The sequence below is a fragment of the Rhipicephalus sanguineus genome, chromosome 1, assembly GCF_013339695.2.
Source record: "Rhipicephalus sanguineus isolate Rsan-2018 chromosome 1, BIME_Rsan_1.4, whole genome shotgun sequence".
Taxonomy (NCBI): domain Eukaryota; kingdom Metazoa; phylum Arthropoda; class Arachnida; order Ixodida; family Ixodidae; genus Rhipicephalus; species Rhipicephalus sanguineus.
Genome location: NC_051176.1, coordinates 14,294,590 through 14,316,861, shown reverse-complemented (window position 1 = coordinate 14,316,861; position 22,272 = coordinate 14,294,590). Strand labels below are relative to the sequence as shown.

Genomic DNA, 22,272 nt, shown 5'->3' with positions numbered 1-22,272 from the left:
GTTCTTCAATAATCCTGTTCCTCAATCAACTACACACGGCTATGCTATGCTTTACTCTTCCCACCTTTCTATCCTCCTCACCCTCACTTCCCTTTCTCGCCCATGCTATACTATGCTGGCTATGTTATGCTTTACCTTGTCCCCTCCTTATTCCCAACCTCCTCACCTCCCTTTCCCATACTCTTAGTATACGATACCATACTATGCATAGCTAGGCTATACGTGGTTTTCCCTGCGTGACGCCATACATGACTATGCTAAGCTTTACTCTCACCACTCCTCCTTTCGTTCATCCTCACCCTCACTTCCCTTTCTCTCCCGCTTGCTATACAAGGCTATGCTATACATGGTTTTGCCTGCATCACGCCAAGCGACGACGTGAGATGACAGCATACTCCCTTCCTCCTGCCCCTCATATCACTCCTCCTCAACCTCACTTCCCTTTCTCACCCCCTTGCTACACATGGCTATGCTATATATAAATGGCTCTGTTATACATGGTTTCGCCTATACATGACGCCAAGTGACATGAGACGACGACAGCATACGATGACGACAGCCCGGGCCTCTAAAGCGCTCTGTACTTTAAAAATTACACCATCTCCCGCTAAACGGGACCATGAGGCGATGTGAAGCCGGTGCACTTGCACGATCGCGTCCCGTTGGCGTTCGTTGGGCATGCTACCGACCTCGCGTCGTGGAACCCGAATAGGAACGCTACGCGTGTCGTGTCTTCCCTCTAGCCTGGCCGTTAATTCTCCCACGGCGAGCGGGGAACGCGGTCGTCAGGCGCGCGAGGGGGGGAGCGTAGGAGAGGATAGAGAGGGAGAGGGGACGCGCATGCCCTCATCGCGGCGCTGCGCAGGAGAGGGGCACACCATCTCCCGCTAAAGGGGGCCATGAGGCGATGCGAAGCAGCGTTTCGGCATGTCGAGCCCGCGTTTCAGAGGGTGAGTGGGCGTGGAGAGGGAGAGGAGAGAGAGGAAGTGGAGAGAGGAAAAGGGGAGATAGGGAAATGGGAGTGGGGAGGAGGTGTGTGGAGAGGGTTTGCGCATGCGCAGTTAGGGTGCCGCGCCGTACACCGTTTGAGCTCCGCCATAAGATGCTTCGCATCTAAAAATGCCATTAACAAAGAGAAACCATGCACAGGGTGAATATATATATATATATATATATATATATATATATATATATATATATATATATATATTCTTGTGCATGCTCCCCATGCTTTCCGCCACAGCACCTTGCCTAAAAAAGTAGCCGGGTAACGACGAGGGTCCTTTGGCTGGAAAACAACTTAAAAGGAAGTCACAACGTTAATTAGAACTTAATTAGAACAATAATTAGAACTGGAAGCCAACTTTTACGACTTTTCAAGTGGCACATTAAACAAGGCGACTCTTTCCGTATCTGAAAAAACTGAGACATGTCTGTTGGCATTTAGGTAAGTTTTTGCTGTGTTTGAATACAAGGGCGGGCATCCTCAAATTTTATGTACAATTTGTTCGTAAATTCTAAGGAAATTTGTTTCAGTGTAGTATTATCTCGTTGTACGTACTCGGGATCTTTGGCTCGCTGCCATTGCTTCTCATACATTTGTTGGGCTAAATGTTGCCGTGTTCATCTTTAGTTGACCAGTGCTGAGTAGTGGGATTTACAAAATTTCTGTGGCACATACCCGTTTATGATGATCATTGCTTTCTGAGAGCCCACACAGTGGCACATACCCGTTTGACGACGATAGTTTTCTTCTTTGTTTTTGGTAGACCAGTGGTGAGTAGTGGGATTTACCCAATTCGTGTGGCCCGTTGATGATGGCGATAGTTTTCTCGTGGGCCACACACGTTACGAGCCGCTTCGCTCTTAAAACGCGCACAAATTCCGTTTCTGTGTTTGATTATTTCTCTCAGCTTTCGGTCATTCATTCAAGCAACAGATTACACAAATTACACATGTCGTTTCTTGTCGCAGCGTCATGCGCTATTGTTAACGACGTCATAGACTCAGAGCATCAATGTCTACGTAGGTGAGTGGCGTAAGAGCACAGATAACTACGCAGGACCACTCATTGTTGTACGTCAGCCTCTCCATTTTGGCGCGCGCGTCTACGAGAAGGACAACGGCGTTCAGTTTGAAAGTTCACATCTTTCCGCGGCGCATAGCATTGCAAACCTTGGCAGACGTGATCGTGAGCGGCGAGTGCATGCATTACACTTGCCAGCTCGAAATGCTCAAACCTGGTGAGGGGCCCTTTAAATCGTTCACCAACAGGGGAGAAATTGACCCTACGCGATTAGCCCCGGCCAATACGAGGCATCCCTCCCTTTTGGTCTTTTAGCGGTCTGGGTATCTGCTCCTGTGCTGCTCTTCTCAGCCACGCCGTGAAGAAAGAGACCCAGGAGTGTGTTGATTCGGCGGTGGGCACTTGACTCACCATGCTAGACAATGAGAAAATCCGTAGACAGGGCGTGGGTGCTCGAGCCATGCTAGACAATAAAAGGAGAGACCCGTGTTCTCCGAACCGTGTGGGAAAAGGGACTATTGCGTGGCTATGTTGAAGCGTTGGCGCCTTTGTGCCATCATAAACAACATTCCTGGCTTTCCTGTCGTAGATACAGGTCGGGCACATCTTTGTTTGAAAGTATTGGAATGTATGTAAGGACTTATTGTGCCTATATTTACTACTTTGGAGGCCTAAAACAGTGTTTTGCCTGCCTGTTTTTGGCACCTAAAACGTCCTTTTTTAGTGCCTAAAAATGCGGCCTCTAAATCCGGCCTCTAGAGAGGCGGAACAGTGACCTGCTGGTGAAGCATATTCAATGCGTGGTTCCCTGGGGTCGTGTAGGGCGGCAGCTCTTTTTCTAAGGTAAGTGTTATTGACTCAGATCTGAGGTCGATAACTGCACCGTGGTGACGTAGGAAGTCCATCCCAAGTGTCACAACCCTGGAGCAATGTTGTAAGATTAAAAAACACGCACGATAAGCCCGGTTTTAAATGCGAAGCATTTCTTAGCGAACTTCTGCGACTTTGAGCGTATCTATCTATCTATCTAGCCGCCTACGACTTTGTGCTCTCCAGGCCGTTTCGTTAGTCGGATGTATACCAAAATTGGTACGGCATTACATGACCGTATTACGAACATAAATCACAGGTCAGAACACGAAAATCGTGACACGCATGTCATGAAGAGCATGATTTACATACCACGGCCACGGCGCTCTTGCGGCCGTTCCGTTAATTTCATATATACCAAAATTGCTATGACGTGACAAGAGTTCATGACGAACACATTGACAAGTCCTAACGTGCAAATCATGACACGCATGTCATATGCAGCATGATTTACATGACATGGTCTCGGGGCGCTAGCGGCCGTTTAAATGAATGGATATATACGAAAACTGGTATGACGAGACATTTCTGTATGACGAACATAACTGACACGTGGTAACATGAAAATCATGACATGCATGCCATGTACGACATGATTTACATGCCACGCTCATGGAGCACTCGCGGCCATTTCGCTAGATTGATATACACCGAAATTGGTATTGCGCGAAGTGACTGTATGAAGAACATAAATAACAGTTTGTAACATGAAAACCATGACATCCAGTCGTGATTTACATGCCACGCTCATGGTGCATTCGCGGCCGTTTGGCTAGCTTGATATAAACCAAAATTGATATTGCGCGACGCGACTGTATGACGAACGTAAATGAGAGTAGTAACATGAAATTCATGACATGCAAGTCATGTACGACATGATTTACATGCTATACTCATGGCGCACTCGTGGCCGTTTCGCTAGATTGATATACACCAAAATTGGTATTGCGGGATGGGACTATGTGAAGAACATGAATATCAGGTGGTAACATGAAAACCATGAGATGCATGTCATGTATGTCATGATTTACATGCCACGCTCATGGTGCATTCGCGGCCGTTTCACTCATTTGATATATAGCAGATACACACCGAAAATTAGTATTGCGCGATGTGACTGTATGACGAAGTTAAATAACAGGTCCTAACATGCGAATGATGGTTTATGCATGTCATGTACGGTATGATATACCTGACCCTGTCATGGTGCGCTTCCGGCCATTTTGTTAACTGGATATATGCCAAAAAGTGTAAGGCATGACACGAGTGCGTAAACATAATTGACAAGTCATGCATTGTATATACCAGAATATTCGTTTCATAATCATGGTATAAACCAGATTGTGCATGCATGCGTGCATGGCAAACATGCGATATATGGTAAACTAGATGCCATGGCATGAATGATTTCATTTGGCTCTAAAATAAACAAAGCGATGTATGCAGCTCTTTGCTGGCTGCTTCGCATTACATCGATTCCCACAGTGCGTGGGATCTGCCGCATTTTTTTGATGATGCTCATGCTGTGCTCATGCTTTTGATGGTGCTCATGCTGTGCAGACTCCAGCTGGCGTTATTTGATGGCCTCCAGCGGTCCAGATTTCGGGGTCCTTCCAAGGGGTGTTAACTTTCAACTTCGCGGCGAATGGCCAAATGAAGGCGGAATAGTCGGCTCCAGTCTCGACGACTGCGGTGACGTTGTTGCCGTCACACCGTACGTCGAGGTCGCTAGTCCGTCGTCTTGCGTTGCGGTTAAGTCGCGGCGTCGGTTCACGGCTAGGCTGGTTTGTTCCGCTGTTTCTACGTCGCGTCGTCGGGTCTTCACACAGCGAAGTTTCGTCGTCAGGGCTCCGTTTGGTTTGCGGCTTGGTCTTAAGATTTCGTTGCGGCGTCGTCGGCGGCGGAGGATCTTCGGTACTGCGACGAACAGCAATCGCACCTCAATCAGTTGCTGCTTTTAGTTTCCCGGATATGGGCTGGCGGAACGACCTCGGGTAGGGCCAGTATAGTGCGGCCGTTGCGGTGAGATGTACTGGCCTGGCGACGAAAAAACACGAAGATCGAAGGGTGGTCCACTCTGCTCCTGCGAGGTAGTCAGTGATGTCGCGCGGTGCGTTGATGGCGAAACCACGCAGCCCCATCTGTCGGTACTGGCAGCGGCCGTAGGTGTGGCTGGCTTCGCCGCATTGGTAGCAGAGGGGGCGGTTGTCAGGAGCACGCTGCCTTGATGCGCGCGCCCCCGCTTAGAGTGGAGTCAGCTTTGGAAAGGGCAGGTGCCGCCTCCTCGGTCTTGGCAGCAGCGTAGCCGCCATTTTGAATCCCCCGCCCAGTCACTTGTGCGTGGAGCGCGTGGTAATGTTAGGTCGGTGCTCGTTTCCCTCCAGTTTTATACGCTCGCTACCGTCACTATGGCCGGGTGCTGCGTGCCGCAGTGCAGCAATCATTGCAGGAACGCTGGAAGCTGTATCATTTTCCAAGAGACCCGAAAAGAAAGCTTCTTTGGACAGCAAAAATCAAAAGTGAAAAGTGGCGTCCGACGAACGCATCATCCGTTTCCAGCGTAAGTTTGCAGCTGGCATAGGCTTCCAAAGCAACGTCGAGCGGCGCCACTGCTCTTATTGCCAGTGGGGATATCCACGGCGCGTCTCCTTTTGCCACAACATTGCCGCCCCCACTTCCGCGCACGCGCAGAGCTCTCGGATTGCGTCTGTGGTGCGTCACAATATAACTATTGCTGACTAGCAGTGCTCGGGCCGAATGAGGAGTGCATGCGCGCAGGTGTCCCAGCCGCCGCCGCTGCCAAGTTCGGCGACAAACCGCCTTCGCCAGCAGCTTCGATGCCCAGCAACGCATAGCTCGGCGCGCGAGCGTCGCGCTCAAACTCAAGCCTGGGTTCCCTATTTCGAATAGACATGGCAGCGAAACTTGTGCCGGCGTCACCCTTGCGTCAGAAATGGGCACACTGATATCAGCTGTACGCTTAAAGTATTTTGGTTCACGTGTGCATGAATACTGCATCTCACTTCGGAAACATTCTTACTGCACTTGGTTGGTCCTGTATCTGCCTTTGATTTTTGGTTTCGCTATTTTTGGTGATGTGAAATGTATCATGGAATATATATTATGCGTGCTTGTCAGCAGATGACATCCTTCTTTTTTGTAATAACAATTATTTCTGGGAATTTACGTCCTAAAACCACGATAAGGTTATGAGAGACGCTGTAGTGGAGGGCTCCGGAAATTTCGACCATCTGTTGTTCTTTGAAGGGACCGAGAACCAATTTTTATGGTGTCCATTTTCTTAAGCGCAACGGAAAGCTTACCGTTGAGAGTGTCGAATCACGGAACGGTAACGTTGAAAATGCCGTGAAACATTTGTAATCAGAATTTTTCGATCTGCGGCGAATATGAAGTCGTAAACACAAGTAAAAACCCATGCTGCAAACAGTGAGCGCGAGAGCTGTTCGTGTTCGTGCGCGGCGGTTTGCTGCGCATGTGTGCACTCCGCGCGCATGCACCGCGGCTCGACATGTTCCACTGGTTACCGCGAAGGCAGCGCTGCTTCTCACCGTGCAACTCATTTTACCTCGTGAGCAGCACAAAATAGAGCGGCGATAGATAGTATTATACATACTCTAATTTTCAGGAATAATTATGGCGTGCATGACAGCATCAGACTACGTGACTACGTAGAGCAAAAAGCGATCGACTCCATAATCCAGCTTCAAGGCTCTTCCGCTAGGCTGCGCGACATGCCGGTTTATTGTTACTTTTAAACACGATTTAAAATATAAATCCTACTCACAACGGGAAAAGGATGCTGAAATCTGTCGCCATATTTCACTGTCTTCGTTTCTGCCAGGATCAAACCACACGTTGTGAGCAGTAGATGGTCATTTAACGTGCACCTAAATCTAAGTAGATGCGTCTCTGTCATTTCGCCTCCATAGAAATTGCGCCGCCTCGGGTGAAAATCTTCGGGTCAGCAGTCAAGCACCATAACCACTAGAAAACCACGGTGGGTTCTTTTTTCCTGTATTCATTTTCGTGGCTCAAGTACGCATTCCGTGCTGTCTGATGCCCATGTATGTATGTGTGCTGTTGGATCTCTTTTATTCTTCGCCGTTTCTGTGTTTCAACGTTACCCTTTCGTCCTCTCCTAGATCAACACGCAGTTCTTGTTTCTTTTTTTAAAATCATCCACGATCACCGTGAAGCGACTAGTAGCAGTCCTCAGTAAATTCTGCCATGGAGCTCTTTATTTGTGTAATTTCTTTGTCAGCGCAGCATTAATGCGCAAAAATAAATGACACGTACCCTGGTTATTATAGGGGAACGGCAGGCGTATAGACACGCACACAAATACAGTATTTAAATTCTTTGAGCAAGCATAAATAAATAATTTATTGAGAAATAATGTAAGCCATGAAGGCTCATACAGGATTGCGCATACAAACAATACTTGCGAAGTGTCTATACAAAGAAGACGCATGAAAACAAGAAGACGGGGCAGCATTGTGTACAGTAGACACGCTATGCCAGTAAAAAATACACGAAACAAAGTTAACTTGTACAATGAGTACCTCATGGAAAACCTGTTAAGACAATAAAAACTCACAGAGTCTGTTATGCACCCACTTAAGACGACTCGCAGGCGAAAGCCATCTTAGTTTTTTGCGCACCTAGCGTGGTTTTGCATTGCCTCCAAGATCGGAGGCACCTCACCTGGTCTCTCACTGTCTCCGTGATCTGTCCACTTTTGACCAAGGTACGATGTCATGTGATAACGGCATCATGTGATGTCACGCCAAAACGTATGACGTCATCACATGACGATTTTTTTAATCTCTCGCCCCCGACGCCGCGGTACGCTGACGCCGTAGTCACGGGACGCCGACGATCAAATTTCGCCTTTCATAAGGCATTTAAGGCTTTCGTCTTTAAAAAAACGCCCGCCTCGGTGTTATAGTGGTTACGGTGCTCGGCTGCTAACCCGAAAGTCGTGGATTCGATCCCGGCCGGGGCGGTTGCATTTCGGTGGAAGCGAAAAGCTAGAGGCCCGTGTACTGTGAGATGTCAGTGCAGGTTAAAGAACACCAGATAGTCAAAATTTATGGAGCCCTCCACAACGGCATGCCTCATAATCATATCGTCGTTTTGGCACGTAGACCCCACATATTATTCTTAATATAAGCGACAAACGACGCAGTGGATCTGCCGCACAAAATGCGAAACAGTATTCACAACACTCAATAACATGTGCATGCAATTGGGCATGCAAAAAAAAAGAAAAGCTGCAGATAAGAAAAAGAAACTGCAGATACAAAAAAGAAGGAAACACGCACAGATACTGCGCATATGCAAAGTTTTATGACATTCTACAACACAACGCATTCATCGTTTTGATAAGAACTCAAGGCGAAACTCGAGTGCCGACTCAAAAATGCGGCCATAAACTGTGACCAAGAAATCTCAGCAATATTAATGATAAAGAAGCTTTTGTTTCATATTACTAGGATATTTGCACCATACTGCCCTGTGGGCCCTTTATCTCGTGTACAATGTGTATGATGCCATTTATAATGAACATGTGTAGTGAATTGTTTGTAAACTTGGCAAAATAAACAACCTTAATCGCGCTTGGGTAGCTTCGCAACACTAAATTGTATGTGTTGAGATACATTATACCGTTGCTGCTGCTGACATGTATATATAAATACTTGAAACGATTATTTGTGTATTTGGAATACAGAGTTTACGAGAAAATTAAGTAAGGCTTTAGACCTGACTGTCGTTTCCGGCGTAACAACATAACGGAGTCTACGTCTACCTCTACCGCAGGACACATGCACAGACCGTCAGCTTACAGTAATTACATACTCGCCTTAATAAACATTCCGGCGGCAACAGCACTAAAAGGTGCCCAAGTTTCAAAAAAGCTCTCTAGCGTGCACTTATTTCCGGTCGACGGGGGCGCAAGACAGGCAGCCAGCGTCGGAGTGTTTTCTTCTGGACTTGTAAACGACGGTTATGTCGAATTCTTGAAGTCGTAGGCTCCACCGTGCGAGGCGACCTGAAGGGTCCTTCAAGTTAGCTAGCCAACACAAGGCGTGGTGGTCGCTCACAACTTTGAAGGGCCGGCCGTACAGGTAGGGGCGAAACTTGGACGTAGCCCAGATAATGGCCAGGCACTCCTTTTCTGTTGTGGAATAGGTGATTTCTGCCTTTGACAGCGACCGGCTAGCATAACTGATGACCCTCTCCAATCCGTCGGTCTTCTGCACAAGGACGGCGCCGTGTCCTAGGCTGCTTGCGTCGGTGTGAATTTCCGTATTGGCGTATTCGTCGAAATGCACAAGTATCGGATGCGTCTGCAGGCGTCGTTTCAATTCTTGAAATGCTTGAACTTGCGAAGTTTCCCACCTGAATTCGACGTCGGCCTTGGTGAGTTGCGTCAGTGGCTCGGTGATCCGCGAAAATTCCTCGACGAAACGTCTGTGATAGGCGCACAAGCCGCGAAAACAGCGTACGGCCTTCTTGTCGGTGGGCAGCGGCAAGGCAGCGATGGCAGCTGTTTTCCGCCGGTCCGGGCGAACACTATCCTTGCTGGTCACGTGACCCAAGAACAAGAGCTCCTCGTACGCGAAGCGGCACTTTTCAGGCTTCAAGGTGAGTCCGAAGATCTTGATTGCTTGAAGTACAACTTCAAGGCGCCGAAGGTGTTCATCGAAGTTTGAGGAAAACACAACGACGTCGTCCAAGTACACGAGGCACGTCTGCCACTTCAAGCCGGCTAGTACTGAATCCATAACCCGTTGAAAAGTCGGAGGTGCCGAGCAAAGACCAAAGGGCATGACCTTGAACTCGAACAGGCCGTCTAGTGTTGTAAAGGCAGTCTTTTCTCGGTCTGTCTCGTCGACTTCTATTTCCCAGTAACCGGTCTTGAGGTCCATCGACGAAAAGCACTTTGCGTTGTGTAATAGATCTAGGGTGTCGTCTAGCCGGGGAAGGGGATACACGTCCTTCTTCGTGACTTTGTTCAGGCGACGATAATCGACGCAAAAACGTAGAGTTCCAGCCTTCATCACTAGCACCACGGGCGATGCCCACGGACTCTTCGACGGCTGGATGATGTCGTGGCGTAGCATTTCGTCGACCTGTTTCTTCAGGCCTCGCGTTCTCGCGTCGAAACTCTGTACGGGCTCTCACGGAGTGCTTCAGCACTTTCCTCTGTTATGATGCGATGTTTTGACATGGGGGTCTGCCGAATTGACGACGACGAAAAGCAGTCCTTGTATTGCAAGAAAAGGGTTTTGACTTGTTCTTGTTTGTGCTTCTGAAGGCTGGGATTGACGTCAAAAGATGGTTGCGGAACTTTTTTCGTCGGAGTAGGCTCGGGAGAATCGGTGAGGCCAAAAGCATTGCTGGCTTCTACGATTTCTTCGATGTAGGCGACCGTCGTGCCTTTGCTCACGTTCTTGTACTCGTTGCTGAAATTCTTGAGCATAACTGTTGCTTTCCCTGCCCGCAGCTCGGCTACTCCTCTTGCGACGCAAATCCTGCGGATAATCAAGTGGTGCTGGTCGCCTTCAATGACGCCTTCCAGGTCTGCTGATTTCTGAGTGCCGATGGAAATGATGACGCTGGAGCGAGAGGGAATGGTGACCTAGTCTTCCAGCACATTCAAGGCGTGCTTTCTTGGCGGAGTGTGCGGTGGTAGTGCCTTTTCGTGGACAGTGTTATCGACTTGGACCTTACGTCGATGACTGAACCATGAAGGCCTAAGAAGTCCATACCAAGAATGACATCTCTCGATCAACGCTGCAGCGCTATGAAGTTCGCAGAACAAATCCGGTTGTTAATGGTGAGTCTCGCTCTGCAGATTCCCTCCGGCGTTACGAGGAGACCTCCAGCTGTCCGGATTTCGGGGCCTTCCCAGGCTGTCCTAACTTTAACTGTGGACATATCTACTAGCGCGAAAAACACAAAGGACGAGGTAAAGACGGCAGACAGGACACCGTCTTTACCTCGTCCTTTGTGTTTTTCGCGCTAGTAGATATGTCCACAGTTAATACGCACCAACTAGCCCAACTCACTTCTCTAATACTGTCCTAACTTTCTTCAGCTTCATGACGAACGGTCCACTGATGACAGAATTGTCGGCTCCGGTGTCGACGAGGGCTGTGACACTGTGGCCGTCGATAAGAACGTCGAGGTCGCTATTTCATCGTCTTGCGTAGCAGTTAGGTCGTGGCGTCGGGTCACGGCTACGTCGGTTTGTTCTGTAGCTTCCACGTTGCGTCGTCAGGCCTACTTCGGTCCGCAAGGTTTCGTCGACAGGGCGCTGTCGAGTTCGCGTCGTGTCCTGAAGGTTTCGTCGTGGCGTCATCGTCAGCGGCGGAGGATCTTCGGTATTTCGTCGTACAGCAACCGCACCTCCATCGGTTGCTGCCCTTAGTTTTCCGGATGCGAGCTAAGCGACCGGCCTTGGGTTGGGGCAGTGTATCGTCGGCGTTGGGGAGAGGCGTAGCGGCCTGGCGACGGCGATCGGGAAGGTCCTCGGGGGGTCCACTGCGCTCCTGCCAGATAGTCGGCGATGTCACATGGTCGTTCACCCTGCTGTGGATGCGGCGCGTCGATGGCGAACCCGCGCAGTCCCATCTGTCGATAATAGCAGCGGCGGTAGGTGTGGCCGGCTTCTCCACATTGGTAGCAGAGTGGACGATGGTCAGGGGTGCGCCAAACGTCGTTCTTCTTCGGCGTGTATCGCTGGGCAGCTCATCATCGTAAGAGGCATCCCGGATTACCACCAGCTGCACTATACCTCGCACTTCACTACACTTAGACTCCTCATAGCCGCAATCACGAATGGATCCGATTAACAAGTCCGGTCCAGGTGCTGGTGCTCACTCTGATCACGGTGATGATGACCTTGTTCAAGAACTGTCAAGAACCCCTTCTACACACACACACGGGTTCGTCAAACGTGCGTGCGTTCTCCGTGATAACGGACAAGTATAGGCATAACAATTGTAACTGTGACTGTAACGTACGTGCAGTGCGCCTGCGCGTGCCACTCGACTGTGTATATATCTAGGGAAACTTTCCTGAATGAAGCTTAGTTGCGAGTAACGCCTGTCCTGTGCATCTATTTTCCGTCTTTGTCCTGTTCGGATTCGCGCTATCCAGTATTGAAGAATATAAGCCCTACATATCAGCTTACCGCGTCTGGTGTTGGTAACACCCATGTTGCTGTTCGCATCATTACGCAACCCTATAAAACATATTCCGTGGGATGTAAAGACGCAAGGAATTCATTTTGATTATAAAGAGTGTACAGCTAAGTACACCACCCTGTGGCACTCCGGTTTCTTGAAGGAATGGTCTTGATAGAACATTTCCTACTCGGACACGGAACGTACGATCCGACAAGTAGCTCTCTATTATATCTAGCATTCTACCACGTACACCAAGGTGGGACAGGTCTCTTAGTATTCCGAAGCGCCATGTTGTGTCGTAAGCCTTTTCCATATCGAGGAACACAGAAAGAAAGAACTGCTTGTGGGCGTATGCGTCACGGATTTGTGCCTCGATACGTAACAGGTGGTCGGTGGTGGATCTACCCTCGCGAAATCCGCACTGGTACGGGTCAAGTAGATTGTTGTTTCCAGGAAATGCATAAGTCGGCGGTTTATCATCTTTTCGAAAAGTTTACACAGGCAGCTTGTAAGTGCGATGGGCCTGTAACTCGCAACGGAGGATGGATCCTTGCCCTGTTTAAGAATGGGAACGACGATCGCCTCTTTCCAAGACGAGGGGATCTCGCCGGAAAACCAGATGGCATTGTACAAGGAAAGTAAGGTTTTTTGCGTTTCGGCAGGTAGATTTTTCAGCATGTCATATACCACACGGTCGGAGCCTGGGGCGGAACTACTGCAGCAGGTTAGCGATGCCTGCAGCTCAGCTAAGGAGAAAGCTCTGTTGTACGCATCGTGTTTTGTGGACTTGCGCTCTAATTTCTGTTTTTCTATTGTTGTCTTGTAGCGTTGGAAAGCCTCGGAATAGTGCGACGAGCTGGACACTTGTTCGAAATGTGCGCCTAGAAAGTTTGCTTGGTCTTCTAAGCTGTCGCCTTGTGTGTTTACTAGAGGCAGTGAATGTGTTTGTCGTCCTTCTACCCTACTAATCATGTTCCAGAGTTTGCCTTCTTGTGTGTATGAATTGATGCCTGATAGAAATTTTTGCCAACTCTCTCTTCTAGCCTGTCGGCGCGTTCTCCTGCCTTGAGACTTGATAATCTTAAAATTTGTAAGGTTCTCCGCTGTCGGGGAGTCGCGAAGCAAATTCCATGCTTTGTTTTGTTTCTTACGCGCATTTCTGCAATCATTGTTCCACCATGGAACTCGTCGTTTTCCAGAGTGTCCACTTGATTGTGGAATACATTTGGTTGCGGCATCAATCAGAAATGATGTAAAGTATTCTACAGCTGCCTCTATGCTTAAGGCAGACATGTCCGTCCAACTTAACAGTGTAAGTTTCCGAAACTGTTCCCAATTGGCCTTCGCGATCTGCCATTTTGGAAGCTGAGGGGGACATTCACTTGTAATTGGTGTGTTCAGGAGTATTGGAAAGTGGTCACTTCCGTAAGGATTATTGATAACTTTCCATTTAACTAGGGGCAGAAGTGATGGAGACGATATGCTGAGATCTATGGACGAGAATGTTCTGTTTGCAAGGCAATAATATGTTGGTAGTTTTTTATTCAAGAGACATGCGCCAGAAGAGAGAAGGAACTGTTCAATCAGACGACCCCGCGCATCGCAGCGACAGTCACCCCATAGACTGTTGTGTGCATTTAAATCTCCAAGTACCAGGAATGGTTCTGGAAGTTGATCTATTAAGGACTCGAATTCATGTTTTTGGAGCTGGTAGTGCGGGGGTATGTACAGTGAGCAGATTGTGATCAGTTTGTTGAAGAGAACGGCTCGAACAGCCACTGCCTCAAGGGACGTTTGGATTGGTAAGTGGGTGCATGCAATTCCTTGGTTCACTATGACGGCTACGCCACCAGATGACGCGACAGCATCATCCCGGTCCTTTCGGAATATGACATATTGGCGTAGAAAATTCGTGTTTTTGGATTTTAAGTGTGTTTCTTGTACACACAGCACTTTTGGTGAGTGTTCATGTAGCAGCTCTTGGATATCGTCGAGGTTTCTAAGAAGACCTCTGACGTTCCATTGTATAATTTGTGTATCCATTTCGGGTGTAAATTAGTGCTGTGTGTACTGAAAAACTATTGCCTTAAGTCACAGAACCCTTTCCAGGCCCTGTGATGCGGGCTTTTTCTTTTTTGGCGCGCTCCAACGAGCTGCGCCGTTCCTTCGGCGCCTGAGACGCCGTTGGGCTTGCCATTGTGTCCATCGCCTCGGTAGAGACGCTGGATGCCCGTTCGCGTGTTACGCGCACGGGTGTTGGAATTTTGGGGCTCTCTGCCTGAGCAGAAGGCCCTGGGCCTGCAGATCCGGAGGCCTGCTTGCCGTTTGGTTGCGGAGCAGCACGGGCTGCTTCCGCTGAGGGGGCGGATGACGCTACCGCCCGTCCACTGTGCGTGGTACGTGCGGTCGCCGCGAACCTTTGTGGCACTGCCCCCTTGCGTGCCACGTCCGCGTACAAATGACCCTGTGCGATAGAGAGGCGTTGGCGCGCCTCCCTAAAAGAGATGTTTTCTGTTACCTTGAGTGTAATTATTTCTTTTTCCTTTTTCCATGTAGGACACGTGCGAGAGTACGCTGCGTGTCCGCCATCGCAGTTTGCGCAGTGGGGAGTTTCAGCACAGTTGTCACTAGGGTGTTCGTTTGAGCTGCACTTGGCACAGGTTTGACGGCCACGGCAGCTCTGGGAGCCGTGACCGAAGCGCTGGTACTTGAAGCAACGCCGCGGGTTCGGTATGTACGGTCTGACCTTTAGTTTCAGGTATCCTGTTTCGATGTGTTCTGGTAGTGTGCTTGTGCCAAAAATGAGGATTAGATGCTTTGTGAGGATTTCTTTATCATCGCGCCTGATTTTGATCCTCTGTACATTTATCACGTGCTGTTCACTCCAGCCTTCGAGGAGCTCAGTTTCTGTCAGGTCGAGTAGATCTTGGTCGGACACTACCCCTCGGGAGCTGTTAAGGGAACGGTGCGGTGTGACAGAAAGAGGTGTCGTTCCAAAAGAGACGAGTTTGGAGAGATTTTCGAACTGTGTCTTGTTTTGAATTTCAAGGAGAAGGTCACCATTAGCCATTCTTGTCACCTTATAACCTTGGCCAAGTGTATCGGTCAGGCATCTTGAGACGACAAAAGGAGAAATTGTTCTTGCGTTCTTTTCAAGGTTTTCGCAGTGGATTATGTGGAATCGTGGGAAAATTTCTTTTGGTTTCTGAAAAAAGGTGTCTTCGGTGCGCCCTCTCTTTGTGAGAGGAGGACGATCATGCAGTCGGGGGAAGGAAGCGGAAGCCATAAATTATGTATCAATTCGGCAGCTATGCCAGCCGCCCACCATGGAGCCCAACATGGGGACGCGACAGCACTTAGATGTATATAAGGCATGCCAACGTCAGCTGTACAAAGCCACTATAACCAAATATAATGTGCCCAAGAGAGGGCACACACACAAGGTTAACCCTCGCCGCCAGGAAAACGGAAGTAAATAGAAGTGAGGAGAAGACAGGAAAGATGAAAAGTGGGAGAAAAGACGAAGATGTGAGGGGAGAGAGAGACAGGAAAAGGCGACTGCCGATATCCCCTGGGTGGGTCAGCCCAGGGGTGCCGTCTACGTGAAGCCGGGGCCAAAGGGGTGTGTTGCCTCTGCCGGGGGGCCTTAAAGGTCCAATCACCCGGCGTCGGCTCAACCCCCAGGATCCCCTTTTCCCCGGACACGGCAAAGCCACGCACGGCTAGGCGTGGGAGGGGGTCGAAACCCCCCCGTTAGCTCGGGTCCGTGGTGTCGCTACACACCAAACGCCTGCTTCCACAGACGCCCCTGCGGGGTAAGGTTTTTCGTTATGTGGACGATTACTTGATCTTTTGTAGTGGTGAGGACTTTGAAAAGGTGGTAACTTCCGTGAGCGAAAAATTTGAATTAAATGGAGGTGGGCTGAGCTTTACTAAAGAGGTGCCTCAGAATAATAGAATACAATTTCTAGACATTTCCTTAACGTTCCAGAAGAACCACGTGTGCTGGCAGTATTCTCCTAGATCTTAGAAGCCGCTGTTAAATTTTTCGTCGAAGCACTCGAAGGTTGTAAAAAACGGCATCGCCATGTCTTGCCTTAAATCAGCCCTCACCAAGTCGTGTGAGTACAAAATGAGTGATAGCTTTAACGCACAGGTTACGCGTCTTTTAGATGTAGGGTATCCTCGTGATGCAGTGGCCACGGTTGCTGAACGTTTAAAGAAGTATATTGTGTTAATTCCAAGCATGGTTGCAGAAAGCGATAGGAAGAAACGTGTCGTAGGTATACCGTACATTCATTGCGTATCTCACAGGCTAAAGAAAGTAGGAAGTAGATACGGCGGTAATGTTGTTTTCGCTGCGGCCAATAAGCTAGGTAAGATTTGTGCCGCTGTGCAGAGGAAGAATGAGCGAGTAAAAGACAAGAAGCGGACCGATATTTGTTTCGTAAAACACACCAACAAATTCACTGATTGCTGTAGGAGTGTGGTGTATAAGGTCCCTTTAAGCTGCGGTCGCTTCTACGTAGGACAAACGGGCCGATGCATTAACCAGAGATTGTTGGAACATAAGAGATCGCTAACAGGAAGCTCACCTTCTAATCTTTCTTTATATTGTCGAGATTGTAAGTGCACGCCAAAATTCGATGAATGCGCAGTGTTGTACCGTCATAGAAATGTAGAAACGCGCCTGATGATTGAAGCATGGCATATCGAGAATAGTGGTAGCGCATGCGTGAGCCAAGCGTCGATTAACTTGCATAAAGATGAAATCAAATGCCTTAACAGTTATCTTCCACGTAGACCGCCACGCGTGCCGGATTGATGGGTTCGCCTGTTGCATGGGCATGCGCAGATAAGTTTTCGTGCCTTCTTTCTTTTCAGCCGTTGTGCGTCCCTTCAGTTGTTAGTCGGCGTTTGTGGTGTCCTGACTTCTTTCTTGTGTCCGTGTTTGCACGCCCTGTCTTTTTAAAATGAATACTTACCAACTAGCTCAGCTCTCTGTTATTCGGGCTCTTGTTTGGACACATTGTTGCACTTGCTCCTGCAGAGAGCGGCAGTGGGTGTCCAGTCTTCAGCTGGATGGTCGTCTGCAGCTCGTCGTCAGCAGCTCGTCAAACGGGTGGTGCAAGCCACCAGAGTAGTCTAGTAACACTGGTCTCCCCCTCCGTTTGCCTCGTCCGTGTGAGTGGGGGGCATTTGTGGAGACTTCTCCTCGCGAGCTGACGTCACTAGGCTCCGCCTTTACCCCCCGAGCATTTCTCCCCCGTCTGAATACCCCTATCCGCCTCGTGCGCTGCTGCTTTCAGTGGTACTGGTGGCGCCACCAACGGCGAACGGTGGCAATAGGTGGATACGCGCGGCTCATAGAAGCCGTGGGCAAAGCGCCTGTTACTCTCCGTTTTTCTATTCATGTTTCATTCTGGTTTGATATTTGTATTGCCGACGCTGCTCCACTAGAAAACCATGCCGCCTGTTACGTCGATTGTTCTATATTATTTATTTTAAAATGACAGGCCCGTTTTTTATGCGTGCGCGCGATGCACTGCGTACGTTTCTTACGTGCATGTGTCCAAGTTGTTTGCGTGATCAGTTAACACAGATGAAATAAAAACTGTTGCAGTACAAAACAGCATTCTTGTTTTATTGAACACCCCAAACAGTACAACAACAATGACTATTACGGCTGTATGCCTGCTTAAGAAACGCACAAAAGACACGCGATTTTATCTTCGCCCAACACTCGTAGCACTCAACTAGGCCAAGAAAACCAAAATCTAACTTGCTGAACGTGTTGACAGCCGTCACACAGCTGCATAATAATGCGTGAAAGTACTTTAGCAAATGACCAACAAACATTCACACCGCGTTTTTTTTTTGTTCACAGACTGTGTTAACATATGAGAAAGTTCTAACTGCGCTGCAATCACATATTTCGGAATATCTAATCACTTTCACCATTGAAGCCACAATCTTCTAACACATGCGCTTTAAATTGAGCATGGTATTACTCAGACTTACATAGGAAATGCGCACGCGTGGCATTACTCAGGTTTATATAGGAAATGCGCACGCGTGCAATGTATCTCGTATGCTAGATTCTCCTTTGGTACGTGCAGCTCAGCATAAAATGCGATTCTAGAAGTAATGTTCGTGGAGTAGCGAGCATATAGAAGGGCAACTACGTACAGCTTCACTTACCTTTGGAAGAACGGTATTCCAATTGCAATTCAATATTAACCGACGCAACAACGATAACAACACACTTGTTGCACACAGTCGTATCAGGTTGACGCGCGAGGCCAAACGTGGTATTTTAAGTTTAGCACAATCGTGCGCGTACAGTACGCTAGAATATTCTGGCACAATGTCGTCAAGCTTGCAGTCACTTCAGCGGTTCCCACGATGTAGCACCAGTTGACGTCCTCGCGTCATCAAACTGCTACGACGCCGAGAACTACACACACAGCTGACTTGGAAAACGCGGCCTTGCAGGAGGCCATCTTGTCCCGCAACCGACGGACAAAAGTACACAACTGACGCGTCTGAAACATTGCCGTTGATGAGATGGCAGCTGAACGAAATCAGGGCTCATCGTCCGACGTGTGGGCACCGCCTTAACACAATATTAACGTTGCAACATTCAAGGAAGACGCGAGGAAAGCGACGAGCCCAGCCGGTCTTGTCGTGTGCGCTACTGCACAGTGCACAGCGCGCACTCTCACGGCCACCGAAAGAAATAAAAGAAAGTGGAGAGAGGGGTCACCTAGGAGCATCGCGTATCGGTGGAAGCAAGAGGAAGTGTTGCGTCGTCGGTGTGGCGTATTGTCGAGAGATGGCGCTAGTTTGTTTTTGCGCAACGAAATCGCAAACTTCATTCAAAATGCATGGGATCCTATGGGGGGTTGGGAGAGGGTACAACCGCCTTAGCCGAGTGGTGGCGCCACCATACCGATGCACGAGGTGGATAGGGATGCTCTTGCTGTTCGGACGCTTGCACCCACGGACGCCTCCGCACTTATCGAAGATGAGCAAGGAGAAAGGAAGAGACGCCGCTGCAACGCTGGTTGCGTTCTATGCTTTCCTTAGTGGCGCGTCCGTTCTAAGCGACGGCAACTCTTCAGTGTTGCTCAAGGCCTCTCTGGTGTAATAAATACACCGCGGATCTCTTTCTCAAAAGTTAAAGATGTAAATTGCAGTTCAAATGCTCGCGACGCACGCTGGCCACATGCTTTCAAAAGCGTGGGAGCGGAGTTTTTGGCCCAGAGTACACCTGCTGACGCCTTGCGGAAAAGCGGTGGCAACTCGAGAACCTCCGTGACACGCGCGGCGCATTGGCGGAGCGGCGCGTCGGGCCACCTGTTATTCTACCAGCATGGCCAAAACTACCGACTATGACGTAATTCCGGTTAGTTCATTTCCACGCCCACACTTTTGGCGCGCTTGCTTGGGGGGAGCAAGACGAACTTTTCTTTCGCGTATTTTAAAGCTCCTGCTGCCACAACAGCGAAAAAAATTACGCCATCGTCGACAATAATGTTGGTCCTTGTTAACAACAAAGTTTTACCGAATTGTAAAACCACTTCAGCATCCATTTAACTTAGTGTAGACCGAAATTGGCATGGCAGAGTAAGATGATTTGATTAATATGATTCGGGGCCTGGCCATGACATGAATAACGTGAAAATGTCGCATATGTAGGGAAACCCTTTCCTTCAGGCATATGTGGCACATACCCGTTTACCACGGGCCACAGTAATCGGGTATGCGTCGCAAGGTGCTTGACAGTTTATATCTACTCACGGAAGGCGAGAACAGATATTGGTAATTTAAACGTGAGAGCGCTAAAACCGACATCGGCAGCGTTGAAACGACGAATGCAAAGAATAAAAAAAAGTAGGATCCCAGCAGGAATCGCACCCAAGCATTCCCCGTGGCAGTCAGGCATTCTACCACAGAGCCACGCCAGGTGTAGGATCTCCTCTGGAAAAACACTCTATGCAGGCGTTCTGTCGGGGCAACGTCAACTGTGGTTGTGGTACTGGCTATTTAACTTTATAATAAAGCAATAAACACTATATATGTACCCCTATGATAGAGGCGTCATGTCAGGCTAACGTCTGTGGTTCCAGTGTTGGCTCTGCTTTTATAGCAGTCTATTAAACATTACATTTTATTCCTATGATTCAGCAAGCTATATTAAAGCGTTGCTCGACCCCGGTGGATTACGCTAAAGAAAGTTACGTGTGATATTCACATCGTCGCACCGTAAAGTGCACTTAGTTTCGATAATACTGACGTAGTACAGGTGTCCCAAAAGTAAAACGGAGCACGCCAGCTGTGGCCAAACGGGGCGAAAGTGTCCTAATACAGAGGAAGTAGCGACACTCTCCTCCATATCCTCTCCACAGTGTTCAACCCTCCTCTCCCAAGTGTCCAAACCTTATCTATATCCTCTTCCAAACGGCCACCGTGCGGGCGCTGGCCCTATAACCCGGCTCGCGCCACTTTCCTATCAAGAATAGACACTTTTAGTTGGGCGTACGTATCGAGCCCCCGTACGCAGCACTGCCACGGGAGAGAACTGCGCATGTGCAGTACGTAACGCATCGATTGCAGAGATGCGCGCGTACGCCCGATAAAAAACGCGGCGTGCGTAAGCGTGACCAGGCGAAGCGTACGCGGCGTGACGCTCTCGCGATATCTCGATTGATATAGGAACCAGATAGCAAAACGGCAGCGATGGCGTCGAACGCAGAGAGCAACAAAGCCGGCCCAAATCGAGTTTATTTTACTTTGAGCGACGATATTGCGCTGCTAGCGGAAATACAAACTAGCGATCCGTTTAGGCACCCGGAGCAGTGGGAAGAGATAGCTTGGCGCCTCAGGGAAGCCCTGAAAAAACCTTTTACAGCGCGCTGTGTGCGCGAGCGCCTGAACCTGTTGCTGGCACGGTACTCGGAGAATGATCAGCGAAACCAAAAAAAGTAAGTCTGGATGGTTGTTTCCGAGCACGGTACAAAATAGGGTGCGTTAGTCGTTGTGCGACCTGGCTATTAATTGATGTTCGTAGGTCTGGTACAGAAGAAGAATACACGGAGCGGAACCAGCTGCTCCAAGACATCCTAAGCCTCATTGAAGGCACTTCGTACAAAGTGCGCACAGCGAGGAAGTCGAGGAAGGCCTGCCATGCTGAGCCAGGCGTGGAAGCGCGAAAATCGGCAGCGGCTGCCAGAGATGTGCACGCAGCTAGATACGCGGAGCGCAGCACAGCCTTCATCGACGAGTGTGACACCGTTGAGGAAGAAATTGATGTTGCTAGTAAGGGTGCGCTTCGCGATTGCTGTTTTTTTTTTGGTTGCCGTAAGTGGCGTCGTTGTTTTTCCTAATATAGGTCAACACCTGCATGAAAAATTTGAAGTGCACAGTGCCCCTGTCCCCAGCTCCCGAGTACAATAGCTCGAAGTAGCATACAAAAAATCGGGCAGCCGAGTGAGAACGCGCGACTTAAAGTGCCGCAGCCCAGTAGATCAGAAATAAAAACGCCAGTTTACAAAAGCTTTAACAGATACTTAGACTACTTATTCTTCATATTCAGAATACGTAATACTATTTATGATGAGATGGTAGGTGCTGTGAAACCAGGGGCCTACAGTTTTGGTTTGAGATGCGTCCTCGGGGTTGAAACAGTGACCGTAACTTTCGCTCAAGATAACCATATAATCAATTTTCGTAAATGTTGTTGAATGGACAGGGAGCTTGAAACAATGAAATCCCAAACACTTTTTAGTGCATTTTTAAACGTGGTGACATACCTTAAATTATGGGAAGCAAACCACAATGAAATGCGCTCATGGGTGCTCTGTTTGCAGGCCCCACTGCCTACGCTACGCCGGAGCAGCTGCTGACTCGCATGGTCACCCCTGATGACGCCGAAAGAGAATGGGACGACGTCATAAGTGAATGTGCATTAGGCATATCTCGGCCGGCATCCACAGAGCCCCAGTCGGCTGCGGCTACGCATGCCCGCTCAGCAGATATAGCTGCGACTCCTGCAACAGCGGGTCGTTGGAGTGCCGAACCGCCAAGGGGCGCGGATACCGAGACTGCAGCGGCTGCCTCCGCAACAGCAGGGTGTATACTATAGGAGCGCCGAAG

At 49.0% G+C, this 22,272-nt stretch overlaps 1 protein-coding gene across 1 annotated transcript; it reads left to right on the top strand.

Annotated features, from left to right (window-relative positions):
* Nucleotides 1-927: 927 nt before the first annotated feature.
* On the top strand, nt 928-22,261 carry LOC119379638 (uncharacterized). The gene is made up of 3 exons (XM_037648941.1): nt 928-950; nt 21,188-21,435; nt 21,987-22,261. Exons 1-3 carry the CDS (start codon nt 928-930, stop codon nt 22,259-22,261), a joined length of 546 nt encoding a protein of 181 aa, XP_037504869.1.
* Nucleotides 22,262-22,272: the final 11 nt, after the last annotated feature.

Coding starts and splice junctions, on each gene's coding strand:
- LOC119379638 (XM_037648941.1), top strand. CDS start 928: ATGTCGAGCCCGCGTTTCAGAGG. Junction 951..21,187: donor TCGAGCCCGCGTTTCAGAGG/GTGAGTGGGCGT, acceptor TGATGTTCGTAG/GTCTGGTACAGAAGAAGAAT. Junction 21,436..21,986: donor GGAAGAAATTGATGTTGCTA/GTAAGGGTGCGC, acceptor CTCTGTTTGCAG/GCCCCACTGCCTACGCTACG.